The 19294-nt window shown below is 51.6% G+C and overlaps 7 protein-coding genes across 7 annotated transcripts in view; 3 read left to right on the top strand and 4 right to left on the bottom strand.

Annotated features, from left to right (window-relative positions):
* Positions 1-255: 255 nt before the first annotated feature.
* COCVIDRAFT_111241 (hypothetical protein) lies at positions 256-2531 on the bottom strand (the record flags this gene model as incomplete). Its single annotated transcript, XM_014696612.1, has 5 exons — positions 256-441; positions 497-845; positions 898-1260; positions 1311-1966; positions 2019-2531. 5 exons carry the CDS (start codon positions 2529-2531, stop codon positions 256-258), a joined length of 2067 nt encoding a protein of 688 aa, XP_014552098.1.
* Positions 2532-2978: 447 nt separating this feature from the next.
* COCVIDRAFT_19774 (hypothetical protein) lies at positions 2979-3452 on the bottom strand (the record flags this gene model as incomplete). The annotated part of the gene is made up of 1 exon (XM_014696584.1): positions 2979-3452. One exon carries the CDS (start codon positions 3450-3452, stop codon positions 2979-2981), a length of 474 nt encoding a protein of 157 aa, XP_014552070.1.
* A 671-nt stretch (positions 3453-4123) lies between these two features.
* On the top strand, positions 4124-5759 carry COCVIDRAFT_111221 (hypothetical protein; the record flags this gene model as incomplete). Its single annotated transcript, XM_014696611.1, has 2 exons — positions 4124-4982; positions 5035-5759. The coding sequence occupies 2 exons, from the start codon at positions 4124-4126 to the stop codon at positions 5757-5759; spliced, it is 1584 nt and encodes a 527-aa protein (XP_014552097.1).
* A 172-nt stretch (positions 5760-5931) lies between these two features.
* Positions 5932-6810, bottom strand: COCVIDRAFT_41702 (hypothetical protein; the record flags this gene model as incomplete). Its single annotated transcript, XM_014696610.1, has 3 exons — positions 5932-6547; positions 6638-6688; positions 6740-6810. 3 exons carry the CDS (start codon positions 6808-6810, stop codon positions 5932-5934), a joined length of 738 nt encoding a protein of 245 aa, XP_014552096.1.
* Positions 6811-7430: 620 nt separating this feature from the next.
* On the top strand, positions 7431-15189 carry COCVIDRAFT_30480 (hypothetical protein; the record flags this gene model as incomplete). Its single annotated transcript, XM_014696609.1, has 8 exons — positions 7431-7947; positions 8003-10863; positions 10910-11071; positions 11121-11274; positions 11329-11995; positions 12050-12817; positions 12864-13512; positions 13561-15189. The coding sequence occupies 8 exons, from the start codon at positions 7431-7433 to the stop codon at positions 15187-15189; spliced, it is 7407 nt and encodes a 2468-aa protein (XP_014552095.1).
* A 1493-nt stretch (positions 15190-16682) lies between these two features.
* Positions 16683-17781, top strand: COCVIDRAFT_19770 (hypothetical protein; the record flags this gene model as incomplete). The annotated part of the gene is made up of 4 exons (XM_014696583.1): positions 16683-16817; positions 16874-17453; positions 17509-17696; positions 17758-17781. The coding sequence occupies 4 exons, from the start codon at positions 16683-16685 to the stop codon at positions 17779-17781; spliced, it is 927 nt and encodes a 308-aa protein (XP_014552069.1).
* Positions 17782-18820: 1039 nt separating this feature from the next.
* COCVIDRAFT_19769 (hypothetical protein) overlaps positions 18821-19294 on the bottom strand; it is a gene marked incomplete at both ends in the record, with an annotated part of 1057 nt that continues 583 nt past the window's right edge. The window contains one exon of the mRNA XM_014696582.1: positions 18821-19158. Within this exon, the coding sequence (XP_014552068.1) occupies positions 18821-19158 (338 nt within the window). The remainder of the gene's footprint in view (positions 19159-19294) is intronic.

The following is a 19294-nucleotide window of genomic DNA, read 5'->3' as shown; positions in this document are numbered from 1 at the left end:
TGTCTGTGTGCTCAGGTATTCTGAGTATGATGCCGCCAAGAGGTGGGCTTGATTCTCGAGTCAAGGACCGCCTGCAAATGCAAATCCCAGCTCTGAGCCATTTGCACGTCTCTCCGAAGAGAGCTGGATGCTTCGCTCGTACATGCCCTTTGTTTGTTGTTCCTGTTTGCGGCGGCGGCGTGAGTGACGCTGTAGTGTAGGACTAAAGTGTTTTTTTACTGCTCCGATGATGCTTCACCGTTTCTTCCATACCGATTACGGATCTGTTACATCGTCCATAGTCACGTCACCGGCGCTTGTGTCTTGTACCAACGGCGAGGTTGCAGGGAGAATGGCAGACCGTGGGCGGTTATAGTCGACTTCGAGACGATCAGGCATACTCGCTGGGGTAGATGATCGCGAGTCGTAATCTTCTTCGGCGGGTGGTGAAAAGTCCCATACCTAGTCAGCCTTGTTAGTATCATAAAGTCATGTCCAATGTTTTCGGCTAGCTCACCTCCATGATGGTTCGACCGCCCCGACTAGCCATAATGACAGCCTTCTCTTCCTCAAATACCACCCTCCAGACAGCCTCTGCAGGACTGCTCAACTCTCGCACAGGAACCCCGGTCTTGAGATCCCAGACCTTGACACGGCCATCGCTACCACCACTGACAATTCTCGTATTGTCAAACTGCAGACTTGTGACGCTGTTGTCGTGCGCGGCTAATCGGTGAATAGCCTGGTAGGTTGCAAGGCTCCACACACGGACCGATCCGTCTGATCCACCAGTCACAAGGATATCATCACGCATTTGAAGCTGTCCAACAAGCGAGGTATGGCCCTGTAGTACAGCAAGACATTTACTGCACGGGAATATTAGTCTCCAATCATATCGTGACACAGAATCGGACTTACCCATCATTGGGATCCCATATCCGGACGCTGGTGTCCAGACTTCCTGTTGCAATCTTCTTGCCGTCAAAGGCAATGGCATAAATCTGGCTAAAATGTCCGGTCAACGTGCGGAGGCACTTGCCCTCTGATATGCTCCAAATCTTAGCTGTAGTGTCATAGCTCCCGGACACAACAATGTCACCGTGTATCTCGAGACACCGGACGCTGGCTTGGTGGCCAATAAGTACGTGCTTGCACAGTCCCTTCTTCAGGTCCCAGATGCGCAGTGTGGTGTCCCTGGATCCGGAAATGGCCGTGTTGGCATCGGACATCTTCAGACATCGCACTGTTGACGTGTGACCACGGAGGGTGAATTGTGGGAAACTGTGTATGCGGGTTAGTGACTGGTATTAGTTGAAGCGCAGAGACCGTACCCAGTTGCAAGATTCCAGACGCGCACATCGCGGTCGCATCCTCCACTGACCAGGAGATCACCCCACGGCACCATTGCCCACACGCCCATGACGTGTCCTTGGAGCGTCTTTTGGTGGTCGCCAACGGTATCGAATACGTGTATCTTGGCATTGTCAAGCGCAACGACAATGTACTTGTTAGTCAGATGTAAGCTGGTCACCACGCCCTGGTCCGGGGTGATCTGTCGCGCGTCACAAACTCCGCCATTGCGCCACGCAGTTTCCACCATGTATCGCTGCTTGAAATGTGATCGATATGTGGTGGCCTGCTGCTTTCGTTGAGATGGTTTCCTCTTAGCTGCACGGTCGAGGCTTTGCGTTCGCAGTCCTTCGGGACTACTATTCGAGGGTCCGACTTCAAGGTGGTCGCGTGCTGATGATGCATCATCCAGCCTGGCCGTGCGCTCATCATCGTGCCACCACGGCTTCGACTCTGCATCTTCCATTTGGTCATTTGGCTCGTCTTCTTCCATCTTGTCCTGTTTTGGTAGCGCTCTGAAGGAGAACTTTTGGCAGAGCAACCGCCAAGCACTGTCGTCATTGACGAGCTCACGCCATTTCTTGGATACTTGCGATGCCCGAGCTAGAGTGGTAGGGTCATCTACACATTCGAGTATCTAAGTGAGGTTAGCCATAGATACCAACGTAACGGTACAAATCAGAACGCACTCTCAAACAGAGTTCAGTAGGCAGAACCATGAACGGGTCCTTCTTTAGTCTGGGACTGACAAACTCGGCAACAAAGCTCAACTCTTGGCTGTCGCACAGGTTGAGTAGCTCACCGAGCAGCCGCATGCGCTCTGCCCGGTTCATGTCGCCAAACTGTGCCCGTATGCTCTTGATGTCGCCATCCTCGTGTTCGGCGGCGGTACTCCAGTCCGGCACCCGCTGTGTTGGCGTAGGACTTGGCGCGGGTGTGGGCGGCGAGGCGGGCGCCGACGGCAGCAGATTGTGCGGAATCGTCGAGGAAAGCGGACTGGTAGGTGTGATTATGGGTCTGGGTGCTCCTGAGCGAGACATGCGACCTTTGCGCCCGTGGACGCTGGGTGAGGTGTACATGGCGGATCGCGAGGATGAGGCTGTTGCGCTGGCAGAGGCGGCCATGTCTGTGTCCGAGTCCTCGATGGGGACGCCGGCAGCGTCCTGGTCTTCTCGCACCGGCGTGAAGTAGTCGGGATCCATGGCGGAGTCGGTGGGTGCAGAGCAGACCTGGGCTGGTGTGGTCTGACGCTCCCTATGTAGTGCGGCAGTCGGGGTAGAAGGAGTGGGCGGCGGATTGGGAATGTCACGGAGCAGTGGATTAGCGGAGGGGATATGGGGTTCAAAAAGTCGACGGGATCCGGGCACACGAGGGTTCGAGAAGGGAAGAAGGTTTGCAGACGTTTGGGGTGGGTAGGCGCGACTGAGTGACGCCGGCGGTCAGCCAAGACATCACTGGCTCAGCCCTGGAAACCTCAGACCTCGCCCATTCCCATTTCAAGCTTCTGCTCACAATCCCTGCATGCGCACTTGGGGCGAAGGAGCCTAGTTTGCACACTTAATTCTCCTCCGCCGCACGCTGCCTGTCCGCTTGGATGCCATGCCTTGTGTATCCCAAAATTAGCCTGGTGTCTGCATGTCGTCAAACGCTCAGGGGATCATGCGGCGTCTCAAAAGCACCACATGGACTCTCAAGGCCTTTGCGAACGCCACTTTGCCCCCGTTCCCGAGCCCCGATCGACGAACGCAAAACAAACCCTCAATATTAATTCTCTGCTCGACCTTTGCAAGGGGCAGCCTGACACTGCCCTCGCTGTCCTGTCTGCCAAGTGCACCATGGCTGCGTTGTCCTGTTATTTCCATGTTGCACGTCTCCAAACACGCTGCAACACCACCCATTGGCACTACGGCGCTTAGAGCTATCCGCCTGTACCGGGTACCCCCAAGACATTCCTCCTCGAGTCCGCCCATCCCACACTGTATCCATTGTGGCCATGTCTTGTTATTTACCATGTTCATGAGGTAGCCGGGCACCTCCTTTTGCCCACCTGGTATGGTGCCCTGTCTGCCCGTGGACGGTGCACGGTTGTCACAGGCGAGCGGCTCCATGGAGCCTCTATCCATCGTCGGAGCTTAAGAGGTAACCGAGCCCGGGTGCTTCCCTACAATTTTACGTTCTGGCCATTGTAGACCCACCTGCCAGGTATTTTTGTACCTGAACTAGGTCCGTTTGCCGGACATTGCAAAAGGCCATTGTGCCCAAGGCCCAGCTGATCGGCCTTGAGATGTGCAGTTCATAGAGTAGACCGGACTTGGTAACTTGTTTTTCCCCAAGCCTTGTGCCGCAAAAGCATCATCAACATCTGTGACGGGGCGGTTGAGCACACCCTTTTTGAGATTGAGGGAAGATGCTAACTTAAGAATACGTCGTGTGTTTCAAAGAGCGAAGTCCAGCCGAGTATCAGGTTGGCGAGACAAAAAACACTGATGGCCACTGAGGCTCTAGAGTATTGCGCAGTAAGATGATGCCCTTCTTTATCTGGCAAAAAACCGAGGGCACGCGCAAAGGCACGATCGCGTTCCCAAAGAGGCTTGGCACGACGGGGGTCGCTCGAGGAAGCACGCCATCTTCTTGCGACGTCATTGGGTCCGGCATGGTCGCATTTCCATTACTTTCGCGCGTTGCTGTTTGTAATCCAGAGCCTAGCATCGTCATGGAACTTGTGTACTTCGCCTCTACCCTCGCATTACCTCTGTGCTCGACCTGCGAGCGCTGTGGGTAGCAGACAACAACCATGAGCGTCCCCCGCAATCTGCTTACTCGCGCGCGCCCATTGACATTCGCGTCGTCTACCCCACAATGTTTCGCACCGAGGTCAACCCACACGTCCCTAAGGTTTGCGAGACGGCAGTCGAATCAACCTGCGCGAAAGATTCATAATCAATATCCGCGCAAAGCCCAACAGGCCTCCTCTGCTCATGAAGTCGAATCGTCCAACCCCGCTCTCTCTTTTCCCTGTCTGGATGCCCACGAGTCGCGCTCTGCATCACTCTCGAGGAAACGGTCGTCGTCTGGCCCCGAGCCCTCGTATACATCCGGTCACACGCTCAACTTCCACTCCACACAGCCGATACTCCTTGACTGGGGTGGTATACTGCCAGAGTTCAACATTGCATACGAGACCTGGGGACAGCTGAACTCGAGCAAGAGTAATGCAATCTTACTCCATACCGGTCTTTCAGCATCCAGTCATGCCCATAGTACCGAGACGAACACGAAGCCAGGATGGTGGGAGAAATTCATTGGGCCAGGAAAGCCACTGGATACTGACAAGTACTTTGTCATTTGTACCAATGTAATTGGAGGTTGCTACGGCTCGACTGGTCCCTCGTCCATTGACCCTGCCAATGGGGAGCGCTACGCGACACGATTTCCGATTCTCACCATGGAAGACATGGTGCGCGCGCAGTTCCGACTGCTGGACAACCTAGGCATCCAAAAGTTGTATGCAAGTGTGGGTTCAAGCATGGGTGGCATGCAGAGCCTGGCTGCTGGGACTCTATTCCCCGAACGGGTGGGCCGTGTGGTTAGCATCAGCGGGTGTGCCCGCAGTCACCCCTACAGCATCGCCATGAGGCATACTCAACGACAAGGTCAGTGCATGGAGTCTGCTAGCCCTGTGAACACGAGTTAATGTTACGGCAGTGTTAATGATGGACCCAAATTGGGCTCGAGGGTTCTACTACGATGGCATTCCTCCACACGGCGGCATGAAGCTTGCTCGAGAAATCGCTACAGTTACCTATCGTAGTGGACCGGAATGGGAACAGCGGTTTGGCCGACGGCGCGCCGACCCTTCACGGCCCCCAGCATTATGCCCAGACTTTTTAATCGAAACGTATCTCGACCACGCGGGAGAAAAATGGTGCCTGGAATATGACCCCAACAGCTTGCTCTACGTCTCCAAAGCCATGGACCTCTTTGATCTCGGCCAAGAACATCGAAACCGCATCAACGAAGTGCGCAAGGCGAACAGCGGAAAGATACAAGCGTACCTGGATGGACAAGGTTTGGGCGGCGATGCCAATAGCGATGCCTGCAGCTTGACATTGCCCGATGAGCCGTACGAAGAGAAGGAGCAACCAGTCGAGCCGGAGTCACTGACGCAGACGGACGGCAACGAGCCTCCGGCAGATCTCGTGGCGGGTCTCAAGCCGCTGGCGAATACGCCAGTTCTGGTGCTGGGTGTTGCGAGTGACATTCTATTCCCTGCGTGGCAACAAAAGGAGATTGCAACTACGCTGAGACGTGCGGGCAACAAGAATGTGAGACATATTGAGCTGGGCGAGGAAAAGAGCTTGTTTGGTCACGACACGTTCTTGCTGGACCTGGAAAACGTTGGTGGTGCTGTTCAAGACTTCTTGGGCTGAGTGCAGTTTCTTCTCTGGTCGATTCTATGATTGTATTCTACTTGCATCGCAGGGCGTTGTCTTGCGGCGGTATCAAAAGTATATGTCGATGTACCGAATTTGAGATGGACTCGTTTGCATGGCTACTCATTCCGTCTCTTTGATGCTATGATTGATGGATCCTGTCTCTTTGTTACTTTGCGCGTGGTACTTCCTGGCTCACTTTCATCCCCCGCCACTCTGCACTCAAGGCCTCTGGGACCCACTTGCATTCCGTCACGCCAATGTGCTCGCGAACATAATCCTCCAGCATCCTGGCTCCAGGTGCGTCTGCATATACAGCCAGGGCACCAACGCGGGGGATATGCAGGCTGGAGGCAAGTCGGCTTTCTGCCGATGTGGGCAGAGGGACTAGGCGGGTTGCTGTCAGTGGGGCATCTGGCATAGCAGAGGGTGATGAGAGGGCGCTTAGATGAACCAAGGTAGGGAGATGGGCATGAGCTGGTGAGAGAGATGGTTTTGGGTGGGTGAGTATAACCATGCTCAGAGGCCGCAAGTCGTCGCCAGGGACATGCTGTTCGGCAGAAGCGACGAGTGTCGTCGAGGGCGCCGTCTTTGCTGCCAGGGCCTCGAGGTGACGGGTGACGCTGTTGAGGCCAATGAGTAGGTGGTTGCCTATGGGTGGTGGAGGCGGTGGGGTCTCGGTGGTGGAGTCATCTTGATCCGGTTTGGTGGTGGCGCGCTTTCGCTTCTTGCCTTTGGATGGGTGCATGTGGGTTCTACGGTAGTCGCCTAGCGGCGCGATGAGGCTGGTGGTGGTTCGTCAGTGACAGCGCAGGGGGGGAAAATTGTGCAGGCTGGCACTCAAGTGGTTTGCCTGCAGCACATTGCGTACCTACTTGGACAGCATTTCTAGGACGACCAGTTCATCGTCGTGCGATAGCTCTGGCCTGCGCCCGCTCAGCAATGCTCGTCAGTCAGTCAGTCGGGGATGCCCAAACCATTGAGTCTCTGTAAAAGGCGACGCCGTTTTGAAGACGGGCTTGGTGTTTTGTTTTGCAACGGGCGCCATGACTGGAGATGGGGGATGATTTTTTTTCCTGTTATTTTCTCGCAGCGTCCAAGGAGAGGTGGGCAGTGACCGAGTCGAAAACAAGGGACGATGTCACGGCTTGAAGGGCCCGAAGTGCGTCCGACAGCGACCAGCAATCGGGGTCGTCTGAGTGAAGGGCCCTGGTGGATTTGCGGGCGTGCCTGCATTAGAACAAGAAGGAGGATTTGTCCATGTTGGGCGGGCATGGGCTATCCTGGTCTCTGGCTAGTGGTGGGTTCACGCCAAGTGCGGGAGCCAATGACGATGGTGGGGCTGTTTGGCTGAGCTGCATTGCATCTTCCTGAGGGACCGAATTGGACAAGATACACATATCGCCTTTGCCTCTGCCTGCTGTGAATTCACCCCCACAATTCCACCGCCCATTTCGCCCAAAGGTTGCTGCTGCGGCCCATGACCATAGTCGCGCTGCATTTCCTTTGGCTGCGCGCGAGGACTCGGGCTAGCAAGGCTGGCCAGACTGCTACTGCTGCTGCTGCTGCTGTTGCTGCCTGCATCAGAGGAGCTCCTGCTTGCTCTCTCTGCCTGGCCACGCTTAGTTCTTCTGTCGCCACCAGTCGCACTTATCTTCCTTCACCGTCATGACCGCGCAGGACAATGACCTAGTGCAGTCTGTCGCTGTTGCTGCCGCTGCCGACGAGCCAGCAACAATCGCCCCCGCCTCGCGCCGTGATCCCATTGAAGACGCCGACGCGAGCTTCACCCGCAAACGCCCCCGCCTGCACGGGAGCAACAGTCTATGTGCCATGTCCACAGAGGCCCATACCCTGGACAACCACGTAGAGATGACCATACGCTCCCACCCGCCTTCTTCCCCGGTACGCGCTGGAGACGACCACAACCACAGCCATACAGGTGACGTCGCTGCCAGTCCTTCGCCTGCCCCGGTCCACTCGCCTATACTCATCCCTAGCTCCGATGACGAGGCTACCAGCCCTCCTATCATGGTTGTCAACGACGAGGACGAAGGCGACAACGATGAGGCAGTCGGCCTTGCCGTACACATGGACCCTGAGGACTACTTCCGCCGCTTTCCTTACTCTCATGTTGGTAGCTACACCAGTGTAGTCCGTGATCTGGCTCAGCATGTGCAAGACAGTGCGTTCTTTGCCAGGTCTACGTTTGGTGAGCCCTTCGTGCTAACAATCACCAGTCGATAATGATATTGATGCCGACTTCTTTCTGGGCCTTTCGCAATGGCTCGTCAACCTCCCCGACCCCTCGGTGGACGACATGCAAGGCTTTTTTGTGAGCAAAGCAGCATTTTGGGACGACTTTGGTCTTTTGGTGCACAAAGTCCTCTCTCGCAGAGTCTCGTTCACACGCCATGACCATGACCATGACCACCGGGTAGGCGACGCGTTTTACAGCTTCTTGAGCGCCTATGTCAGAACTTCTTCTTTTCTCCTACTCGTAGATGCCCTCCTAATCTCCCAGCCGCGGCCCGACGATATATATCCTTTGCCTTTGATCAGCCAGAAGCACCTTCGACATTTGCATACTATTCTTCGATCGGATAAAGCTCCAGCATACCACATGGTCAGCAAAGAGTATTCAGTAGACATTCGCAAGATGGTCTTGCGATTACAGCAGGACTTTATGGCAGCCAACGGGGCCCAGAACCTCCTTCGGCTAGCCAACGATGCAATCCTTCAGGTGCCCATAGGCACGCAGAATCACATTGCCGTCTTCACCTCGCCTGTGTTGGTCGCACTGGGCTCATCAATTTTCTGCAGTGCTATCCCGAGCAGCGCGCACGACCGGACCGAGTTTAGTCGCTCCACTCTGCTATTTCTGGAAAAGTACATGGACGACTTGTTCAACTTGAACAGAACTGCCGAAGCCAACATTGCACGGGACCTAGTTCAACATTTTCATGCCTTACTATTCGAACTTTGCCTCTGGGATAAAGACATAGAAGCAGATCTAGTTGCTAGATTCTTAGACTTCAGGGACCCCGATTCACCAACTACCTCATCGCCTACCGAGATTAACCCTCGCACAGAGCAGCAAGACGAGTATTGCCAAGATCATGGGTCTTTGGCTGCCCTCGTTGCCAATGCATGGAAATTCAAGATTCTTCGCAAGTATCTCATGAAAGGCAAGATGGACTTGCGCGTGATGAGCATCGGCATGATGGATTCGGGGCTGGTTGAAATTTTCAAGCAATACAGTGATAACGATACGGTACCTAATCATCCAGTCATGAACTACCTATCAGACTTCCTTATCGACGGAAAAGTCGTCGAATACATCATCAGCGTCGACTCCCACCCACAAATTCTTCAACGGAGTGGTAATATCATCGGGTTTCTTGTGGTGAACCATCGCTGGACGGATAGCCAAGCGGACTCCATCTGGAAGACGATTGCAACGAACCCTGACCCACGAGTCGTCTCAGCAACACTGACCATGATGCGAGCCATTCTACACCTAATGAAGGTCACGGACCATTTGTACCTCTGCATAAAACTCTACGAACTCCCCATTAGCCGTTACACTATCAACATGTTACGATTTCTCCATGAGTTGAGCGTAAAAGTTGTAGAGAGGGCAACTGTCGAGGACTATGCCACGAGGGACCGAAGGGCAAAGCCTTGGAACGTTTGCGTTCGCGTCATCTGCGATACAGCGTCCCAGAAAGAGACGGACAAAGAGCTACTAGATCTACACAACGAGGCTATAGAACACCTCCGAGGTTTAGCTCCTCATGTTCCCCTCGACGAGCGGCTTGCCATTTATCGTGAGTGTGCAGATCACATTAGCAATCACTCTGAAAGGGCGACTGGCAGTGTGAAGGTCATCTACACACTTGCATCATCACTTCGTACAGGCGATGGCTTCTTCTTTCAACAAAACCAAGACGTAACAAGCAAGATATTGGAGGAGATACCGTGGTTGGTTGAAATGGAAAAGAACGCGGAACCAAGCGCATACCAGCCTTTAGCTCTTCGTTATAGACTGGAGCTTCTTGCACTCATGATATGTCGTGCCGGGTCTGCCATGCCTGCTGAGCTCTTCCCAACTCTCTGGGACCACACTGTCGGCTCGCATGCAATTTCTAATAACGCAAGAGACTGGGCATGGGCACAGCTATTCCAGACGATCAAGCTCATCCCAGATAATGAGTATTGCAAGCAACTCGTCTCTTCCTATCTATCGAAGATGGAAGCATGCTTCTATACCCCCGGAATGTTCGAATTTGTCGCCAACTACAACTTCCCTACCGTTCGAGAGCTTGTGGCCACTGATGATGGAGTCAAGACAGTGTTGCAGATTCCTGGCGCTGACCTGCTGTGGTCCATGGTCCTTTACTCACCCGAAGGCTCTGTTGAAGATCGGGCTGCACGTCTTCTCGCTAGTCGTTATGTCCATATCAACGAAGCCGAGGGTGTCACACTAGCAGATGTAGAGGCTGCTCATGTCGCACTTGTGGAAAAATGTATGCATGAGATACGGGACGCATGCAAGACTGTACGCGAGTCATATTCTGAGAACACAATTCCAACCGTCTCTGATACGATACGACACGAAAAGGAAGGGCGTTGTCGCAGAATCATTCTATTCCAAAAGTTGCTGCTTGAGCGACTACGGCAGAAACCAGAATTCAACCGCGCCAAGAGAGCGGACTCCAAAATCGACGAGATGGATATACCCTACGGGGACGCTATCACAATCCGATTCCAGTGCGCTAATGGCGACCGGCAGGCAGTATCAATGGGCCCAGATCACACTGTGGATGATTTGTACCGCAGGCTGTGTTACGTCTCGGGCTACACCAAGCTCAACCTTTTTGCCAAAGGCCATCGCGTTGATGTAGCTGCCCAAGCAGAAGAAAAGCTCAGTGACGTCGACTTTGGAGGCCAGCTTCTACTTCAGAAAGCACCCGAGGCGAAAATCACTCGCCCATTGTCGGGTTCGGCTGCCGGATCTTCAGTGTTTGAGTCAACTGTAACCAAATACTTTGACGAGTTATTCTCACTGATGGACTCTAATGACACTATCAGCCAATTGGTATGTTTTTACTGGAATCTGGGGTCTCCCTGCTGACTTGTGTAAGCTTTTTGACTACCTTAGCTTCTTCCCGGCTCGCAACAACATACCAGATAGCGTCATGACCGATGCTGCCTCTTCAGAAGGTCTTTTCCCACCAGGGAAGTTTTTCCAGGCGAGATATGCAGCTCTGGCTCTCCAAGCTAAGCTGCGTGAGCAGATTAGGAATGTAAGTGGACACCAATTTTGCAATATGAAACATTAGACTGACAAGCTAGAAGTCGAGCATGGATGAAAAATTCCTGGGCAAGGCTGTACAAAACTTGAACGAAGCACTACTCAATGAAAAAATTATCGGCGCTACCATTTCAAGTCTTCAAGAATTACAGCTAGCGGCAGTAATCGTAACTGTACTATTGGACTTCCTCAGAGGTAACTGCTCCGCTCACAGCCCCTCTGCTGCAGTCAAAAGCTCACACAAAGTAGAACGACCATCTCCTGATATCTCAGCCGGGTACTTTTCCGATCCAGCTCGGCTAGCGGATCGCCTTGTATCTATCTTATCGATGGCGCTCGAAACAAATGAAGATGCCACTGTGATTCAAGACTGCTATGGGGCTATCATCGAGGCATCGCTACATTCTCGAGCTGTATGGGAAGCTTTTGTCGAACATCCAGAGACATCACGCTTGCACGGAATTCTTCTTCTAGAGGATACCCGACAATTTGTCCGAGAGCATGTCGCGAAGAAAATTGCGTCCGTATGTGGAGGAGATCTTCCCTCCACTTGTCCGCTGGCCAAGGGCGAAGTCGCTGTTCAATTCTGGACCACTATATCCGACATTATTCCACATTCCGTTCGCCACTCTACACAATCCCAACAATTGTATGGCATTGCCGACCATGTCTTCCGTGCCCAGGACGAATATAAGCGTGATGAGAATTTACTACGCGCATGGCTAGCTCAGTGGAGCGATTTGCTACTGGTCTACGAGCATAAAGAGGTCATGGGTCGTCAAGATACTGACTACGTCGTATTTGGTCTTACGAAGTTGCTGCTCTGCTGCATATTGTCACTGAAATCCTTCAAACAACCGGTCAACGCTGGGAATGTGATGGAGCAGATATTCAAGAAGTACATCTTCACAAAAAGGTACGTCACATCATCAACGCGCTCCAAGTATGAAGACGTACTGATGAGGAATAGTTTACCGGCTATTAGGGCCAGTAATGTGAATATTCCCATACTACAATCACATTCGAGGCGCGAGATTTACGACTTGATGTTGGCCCTAGTCGATGACAGCAGCACATACAACGATCTCCTTCGCCTTGTAGGAGAAGTAGAGCTGGAGGAGTGTGAGACGGCACTAGCGACATTGTCCGTCGATCGTTCCATGGAAGTACGCTCCAGCACGGGTTATGTAGGTCTGTACAACCCCCGCGCAATTTGCTACGCGAATTCGCTTCTCACTCAGCTCTTCATGAACTTGAACTTTCGCAAGTTCATGCTTGGACTAGAGCTTCAAGAGAGCAATGGCTCCCAAAAACTTCTCCTCGAAACACAGAGGCTCTTCACAAACATGCAGCACTCTTTCCGGCGATCGGCTGATCCACGGAGCTTCGCAGCCTGCGTCAAGAACTCAGACCTTATGCCAATTGATATTAGCGTCCAGATGGATGCCGACGAGTTCTACAACTCACTCTTTGATCAATGGGAACGTCAGCTCATAAAGGAAGAGAACAAACAGGAATTCCGCTCCTTCTATGGAGGCCAAACCCTCAATCAAATTAAGTCAAAGGAGTGCGAGCATGTTTCTGAGCGATCGGAACCCTTTTTCGCCGTTCAATGCGATGTGGTCGGCAAGTCCACACTACAGGAGAGTCTTCAGGCCTTTGTTAGCGGAGACGTTATGGAAGGCGACAACAAGTACAAATGCGAGTCATGCGACAGATACGTCGATGCAGTAAAAAGGTAGTTTCAATACCCTGCTGTTGTCAGGAAAAGCTAACAAGTATAGAACTTGCTTCAAGCAGGTGCCGGACAACCTCATTTTCCATCTCAAGCGCTTCGAGTTTGACTTGGCCGATTTTAGCCGGCGAAAGGTTCACGACCACTTTGAATTTCCACCATGCATTGACATCAATGCTTACCATGTTGACTCTCTCAGCGATCCAACAAAGGCGCATGAGGAAGACATTTTTGACCTAGTGGGAGTACTTGTACACACTGGTACCTGTGAGCACGGGCACTACTATTCTTACATTCGTGAGCGGCCCAGTCCGGCTGGAAGCGCGGCTTCCACTTGGGTCGAGTTTGATGACAGTAATGTGGTACCTTTCGATCCGGCAGACATTGCGTACCGGACTTTTGGAGGCATGACCGACGACACTTATAGCCGCATGCCCAAACAGTATTCGGCGTATATGCTGTTTTATCAACGTCGGACCGCGATTGAGGAAGACCAGCGTAAATGGGTCACCTCAACGAACGAACGAACTCTAAAAGTGCCAGCACCACAAGCTCTTAAAGAGGAAGTTGACGTTAACAACGCACTCATCATCCAAGAGTATTGCCAGTTCGATTCAAACCATACAAAGTTTTTGCGTCAGCTTCATGCCATGTCACGTACAATCAATCATGGTTCTTGCTCCGAAGACCATGGACATGTGAGTGTTTATCAGTAATGGACAAGCAGTCAAACTAACCCCTTGCAGGAGAAGCAATCGTTGCAAATTGTTCTTACACATCTTGCTCACATAGCGTGGCGTCACACTACTTCTGATCTCTTTACGGAAACACTGCTTCAGCTTCGACGCTCAGTCCTTCCATGCGCGATGTGTTGCAACATCTTTCTCAAGCACTTCGCTATAGATGAGAGCGCGCTATTTAACCTACTTGTCCGTTGCCCACACGCCAAGGTTCGCTCTCAGATACGCAGCTTCTTGATCGATTGTCTCAAGGTATTCCGTGAGAAAGAACCGAATTTGTACGGTCTCGAAGCAACTGAGAACGACATGGATTCTGATTCTTCAGCTATGGCTACAAAGGACGGGTTGCTTGTAGACATCATCCAAAGACTACGTCAGACTGCAGACGATAGCTATCAAAGCATCCGAGGATGGGACGACTTCTACTTGACCTTGACTCAAATTGTCGAGATTGGTCATGCTGAAATCGCTGTGTTTTTGAACCATGGTTTCTTGGATTTCTGCATCAAGCTGCTTTCGATTCATGTGCATAGGCGCCTACAAGACGATTACCCAGAGTTTTGGAGGATTCTGAGCAAGAAAGTAGGCATCTATAACCGGCTCGTTCAATTTTTCTCGACTCTACTTTCGCATATGGACACCAGCCTGCCACTGGTTCCTTCAACGCTGATCGAAAACCGTGGAGCTACGTTCGATCGAGAATGCCTCAAGTTCCCACTAACCCATCGAGAGCGACAGATGCTATTCTATTGGGATCCAGAACTCAAGGCGATAGCGGTGCTAGACAAGGCTATGGAAATGTTTGACCTGACCAAAGCGGAATACTTCTATCCTGGGGACATTGTCAAAACGATGATTGGCTGGACGGACCCGCATGCTCAGTCGAATCTTTTCAAAACGATCAATGATGGCATAGGTCTTGATCCGCCTTTTTGCGACGCATACGTACGAGCGGCGCTATCTTTCTGTGAAACGTCTCCAACAGCCGAGAGTGTTACCAGATTGATCACCACGGTGTCGAAAGCAATCGCATCGGCGAATCAACTCGAAGAAGAACGCCTACCGAGTGGGATAGCTGTCTTGGACTTCTTTATCGGTCTTCTGAAGGCTGAAAATGAGGCAATCTTCGAACAACGGCACCCATATGTTTTCTTCTATTGGGTCATGGCCAGGAGTCGTATATGGGCACCTGCCTTGCTTCTTAATCCCTTAGAGAGTGTACGCCAGAGCGCAGAACTACTGGTGAGCGAGCTCTACAAAGATCACGAATGGCCCACGGATATGGTGGCTTTCAAATGGAGATCCCTTCGTGAATTATTGGGCGAAATGATGCAGCGTATCATTTTCGAGAAGGACGCGGGTATGCTGAGGATTCATATGACTCCGCTCATTTCATCCTGTCAGTTTCTCCTTCAACAAATCTTCGAGTTGGTACACAGTGAGGATCCAGATCCAAACTTGGACATGTACAGGGAGGACGCAAACGATAGTGCTCGTATATACGCGTGGCAAACAGATATTGAGCCACGATTACACTCATGGCCGCAAGAAGACAATCGTCTATCAGCAGACCTTTACGACCAGTCGGATTTTGGTAGTGAATCGGACGTGGAGGAGGTAGCTGGTGTCGACTGATGATTTACGATTTCTGAACAGCGTGGTTGCTTGGGCGCGTTAGGATAGATTGATGCTGGGCTGATTCATGGACATGATGTAGATACCACTACCTCGAATCATGACTAGTTATTGTCACGGTAGGAAGATCGCTTATTTGCGCGCCCTATAGAAACCTTTGCTTTTTATCGCTTTCTCCTGCTTACGATGTCTGTCTACACATTCTATGAAGGACAAGGTTTACTTAGCATAGTCTACCTTGCACTGACACTAGACCTACGATGCTAACCTAGGGATGCCTATGGAGACAATGATTATCACTCAACACCAGCTACCTCCTCCATACTAGACTCACTACTAAAGTCTGACTAGTCATAAAAATCTCCTGTTAATCAACTGTCGTCTTACAGCGACAAGAGCAGTTGAGGCTTGGCTAGAGGCCTTGAGGCTGGCTGGAAAACGAACCCCCGTTTTGCCTCAAGAGGAGAAATTATAGGGTAGATCAGTACTAGACAGTGCTTATCTTTTAGTATTTGAGCGCTAACACAACGGAGCTCCGTTGTGTCCCCTCTAGACAGCCGTTATTCCGAACACGACGCCGTTTCCAGCTCGGTTGTCTAGCCGATGCCCATTCGGTATAGCGACTGAGAACCGGAGCTGGAGACGAACAGGCCCTCAACGTTAGGTTACTATAATCATCGCTCGACACCAGTCACCTCCTCAACATCCGACTCACTACCAAAGTTCGATTAGTCATAAAGACCTTCAGAGGTTCAGCCAAGATCTGGGGATCAAAAGATAAACTAGAGAGAAAACTAAAAAGTCCACTCTCCGCAGAAGTCGCCAGAGACAAAGAGTGCGCGGTGCAGGCGCGCCTTGTATTGTATACTAATGTTTTCCACGGTAGAGAGAGCGCTTTCTTAAGCACGCATGCTTTACAGAAGCTTTTGTTTTTTTATCGTTTCGTCTTGCTCGCGATATCTGTGAGGTTTACTTGGCATAGCTTACCTACGATTTCATCATACTAGCCCTAGACCTGTGGTGCAAACCCAGTTGGATGGTTATGGAGACAGGGCGAAGATAAGCATCTTAGCCAAGCTTCGTCAGCGTGGTGTCGCGCGTCCCCACACGCAACAGCTACGTCATCGCAACGGAACTTGCGGACGGACAAGGTTCCCACTATCATTACTACCTAGTTTGCAGCTTCGTCATAACGAGGCTTCGATTTTGCAGTTGTATGTTCTGAGAACCACGCCAGATCACTGATTTTCCTCTAGTTTCAATTCTTCATTCCGACCCGGTTATCCACTGATTTTCTAGTTTTGTCCTCGTTAGCAACACAAAAGAAGCACGCGACACTATTATACCAGACACAAAGCGAGGTGCTTCCCAACGCTCGGCCGAGGTGATAGTGCCAACTACGTGCCGGATAGAGCCGCACTGGAGAAGAAACTCTGGATATTTAAGAGCCGACTGAAAGAAAAAAGAGAGCCCTTGCAAGCACAGCCGACATCATGGCGAACAAACTAGACGCGATGAAGCCGCAAAGGAAGATTGAACTGTTTTCCGGGTCCTACTTTGCGGCATGTACATTGGGTGGAGTTATCGCGTGCGGTCCTACGCACACCATGGTTACCCCTCTTGATCTGGTGAGTAGTGAAATCGTCCTACCCAAGAACCCATGTGCTGATGCTTCTGCGTCTAGGTGAAATGCCGGCGCCAAGTCGATTCTTCCCTCTACAAATCCAACACCCAAGCCTGGAAAATGATCTACTCCAAAGAAGGTCTCCGCGGCGTCTTCTTCGGTTGGACCCCCACCTTCATTGGCTACTCAATGCAAGGCGCTGGCAAGTATGGTTTCTACGAAGTCTTCAAGTACCTTTACGGTGATAAGCTTGCGCCTGGTGCACCAAAGCAGGTTGTTTACCTTGCTGCTTCAGCTTCAGCGGAGTTTCTTGCTGATATTGCGCTCTGCCCTATGGAGGCCATCAAGGTCCGCATGCAGACTACCATGCCGCCATTTGCGCACACATTGAGGGAAGGGTGGGCAAAGGTCATCAAGGAGGAGGGTGTTGGTGGCCTGTACAAGGGACTATACCCATTGTGGGCGCGCCAGATCCCGTACACCATGGTCAAGTTTGCGACGTTCGAGGAGACAGTCACCCAGATCTATCGCTTCTTGGGCAAGCCGAAGGAATCGTACGGTGGTCTGCAACAGACTGGTGTTTCGTTCTTGGGAGGTTACATTGCGGGTATTGGGTGTGCCGTTGTATCGCATCCCGCAGGTATGTTGTTTATGATTTTATACTTTGCAAGAGAGAGATCGCTAACGTATATCAGATGTCATGGTCTCGAAACTCAACAACGATCGCAAGCCTGGTGAGGGAGCGGGCCAGGCTATCGGCCGGATATACAGCAAAATCGGCTTTACTGGTCTGTGGAACGGGCTTCCTGTCCGCATCTTCATGATTGGTACTCTGACTGCTTTCCAATGGCTCATCTACGACTCTTTCAAAGTCTATCTCGGTGTGAGTTTTTGGGTGACCCGTCAATATGAATATGCATAACTTTGCTAACAATGCGGTACAGCTGCCTACGACCGGAGGACATTAAATATTCTTTCTTCTTTGGAATGTTGGCAATGCGATAGGGATTCTAGTGTATGACGTACGTTAATGAAGAGTAAATGGTTATCGCGTATACACTTACTCACCTAGCTTTAATGTATCTATCTATTTTATTCCAAAAAGAAATGCAACTCAACCGTCAAACAGCAGCTCGCCATTCCCCTTGCCTCAGCAAACGATATCGCTATCGAAACACTGACTGATATGCATAAATACGACATATCTCCGCAGTCCGCCCGTTGGATCAACATGACTTCTTTCCCTTTCCCTCCTCTGTTCCCGCTTCGTACACATAAGCTCGTCTAACCACTCTATCGAAAAAGAAAAAGAAACTCCGATCTTTTCCCTTTTTTTTGCCCTCACGCTTCTTCGAACCGCGTTTGAGAGCCGCGCTGCCAAAAAAGCGCAAAAAGGACCGAATCAAAGGGGAAAACGGGGAAGAGGGGGGGGTGCTTTGTTTAGGACTTACGCTGCTTTGTGCTCAATCGGCGACTTGGGGCCTCTGACGTGCTATTTCTATTGATATGTCGTATCGGCATTGAGACCCGTGTTTGAGGTGATGAGGGTTGGGGGGCAGGGGGGGGGCGTGGCGACGGTGCTTACGAAGGGGGACACGGGGATGATTATTGGGTTTTTGGGCTGGATGATCGCGTCATGTGTAAGCTGGTGATCGCAAACAGGTGAATTTGTAAATGCTGTCCATGGGATTGCCTTTTTGTGTGTGTGTGTGTCACAAGGGAAAAGTTAGATTGGAGAAATAGCATGTTTTTCAATAAGAAAAAGAGGTATCAATTGTTTCCATGGAAAAAAGATTACTTGACTACATTCCTCCCCTGCTCTTGCGTTCCCATCTTCATCCCAACTCAGCCCCAGACCAACTCTGACTCTCTCGCGCGCGCACGCCACGCTTCTTCGCACTTTTTTTTGATCATGTGTATAGTGGAGGGGTAATTGATTTACAAGTTGTAAAAGCAAAACCCACTCAGTTAGAGATATGCTTTCTAAAAAAAAGGTAAGAAAAGCGTTTAGATGTCCTTGACGACGGGGACGTCCTTGACAAGGGGAACATCGACATCACCGACGATGTTCTTGACCTCGTCAACAAGAGGGGCACGAACGTCGAGGATCTCGGTGGCGTCAGTGACGGGCTTGGCGACCTTATAGACGGACTCGGTGACGGGGTTGAGGTCGCCGGTGACGGAGTTGAGGGTGCCGGTTACGCCGCTGACAACGGGGGTTTCGTCAAGGATGCTAGAGACGGCACCGCCAACGGGCAGGTCCTGGACGACGGGGACGCCGCGCTTGAGGTTGAGGTCAAGGTCGAGGAGCTTGCCAGTGTCGAGAACCTGGCCGTTGGTGGCATCTGCGGTGAGTTGGTTGGAGTTGAGGCCGGTAAGGCCGTCGACGGACTTGGTGGTGGTGTCGAGGTTAAGGAGCTGACGCTTGTCGTGGATATCGGTGTTGACGCCCTTGACGGCACCGCTCAGGTTGACGCTGTC

This window comes from Bipolaris victoriae (assembly GCF_000527765.1).
Source record: "Bipolaris victoriae FI3 unplaced genomic scaffold scaffold_118, whole genome shotgun sequence".
Lineage (NCBI taxonomy): Eukaryota > Fungi > Ascomycota > Dothideomycetes > Pleosporales > Pleosporaceae > Bipolaris > Bipolaris victoriae.
The sequence above is the reverse complement of the archived record's forward strand: the minus strand, read 5'-3'. Positions and strand labels throughout refer to the sequence as shown.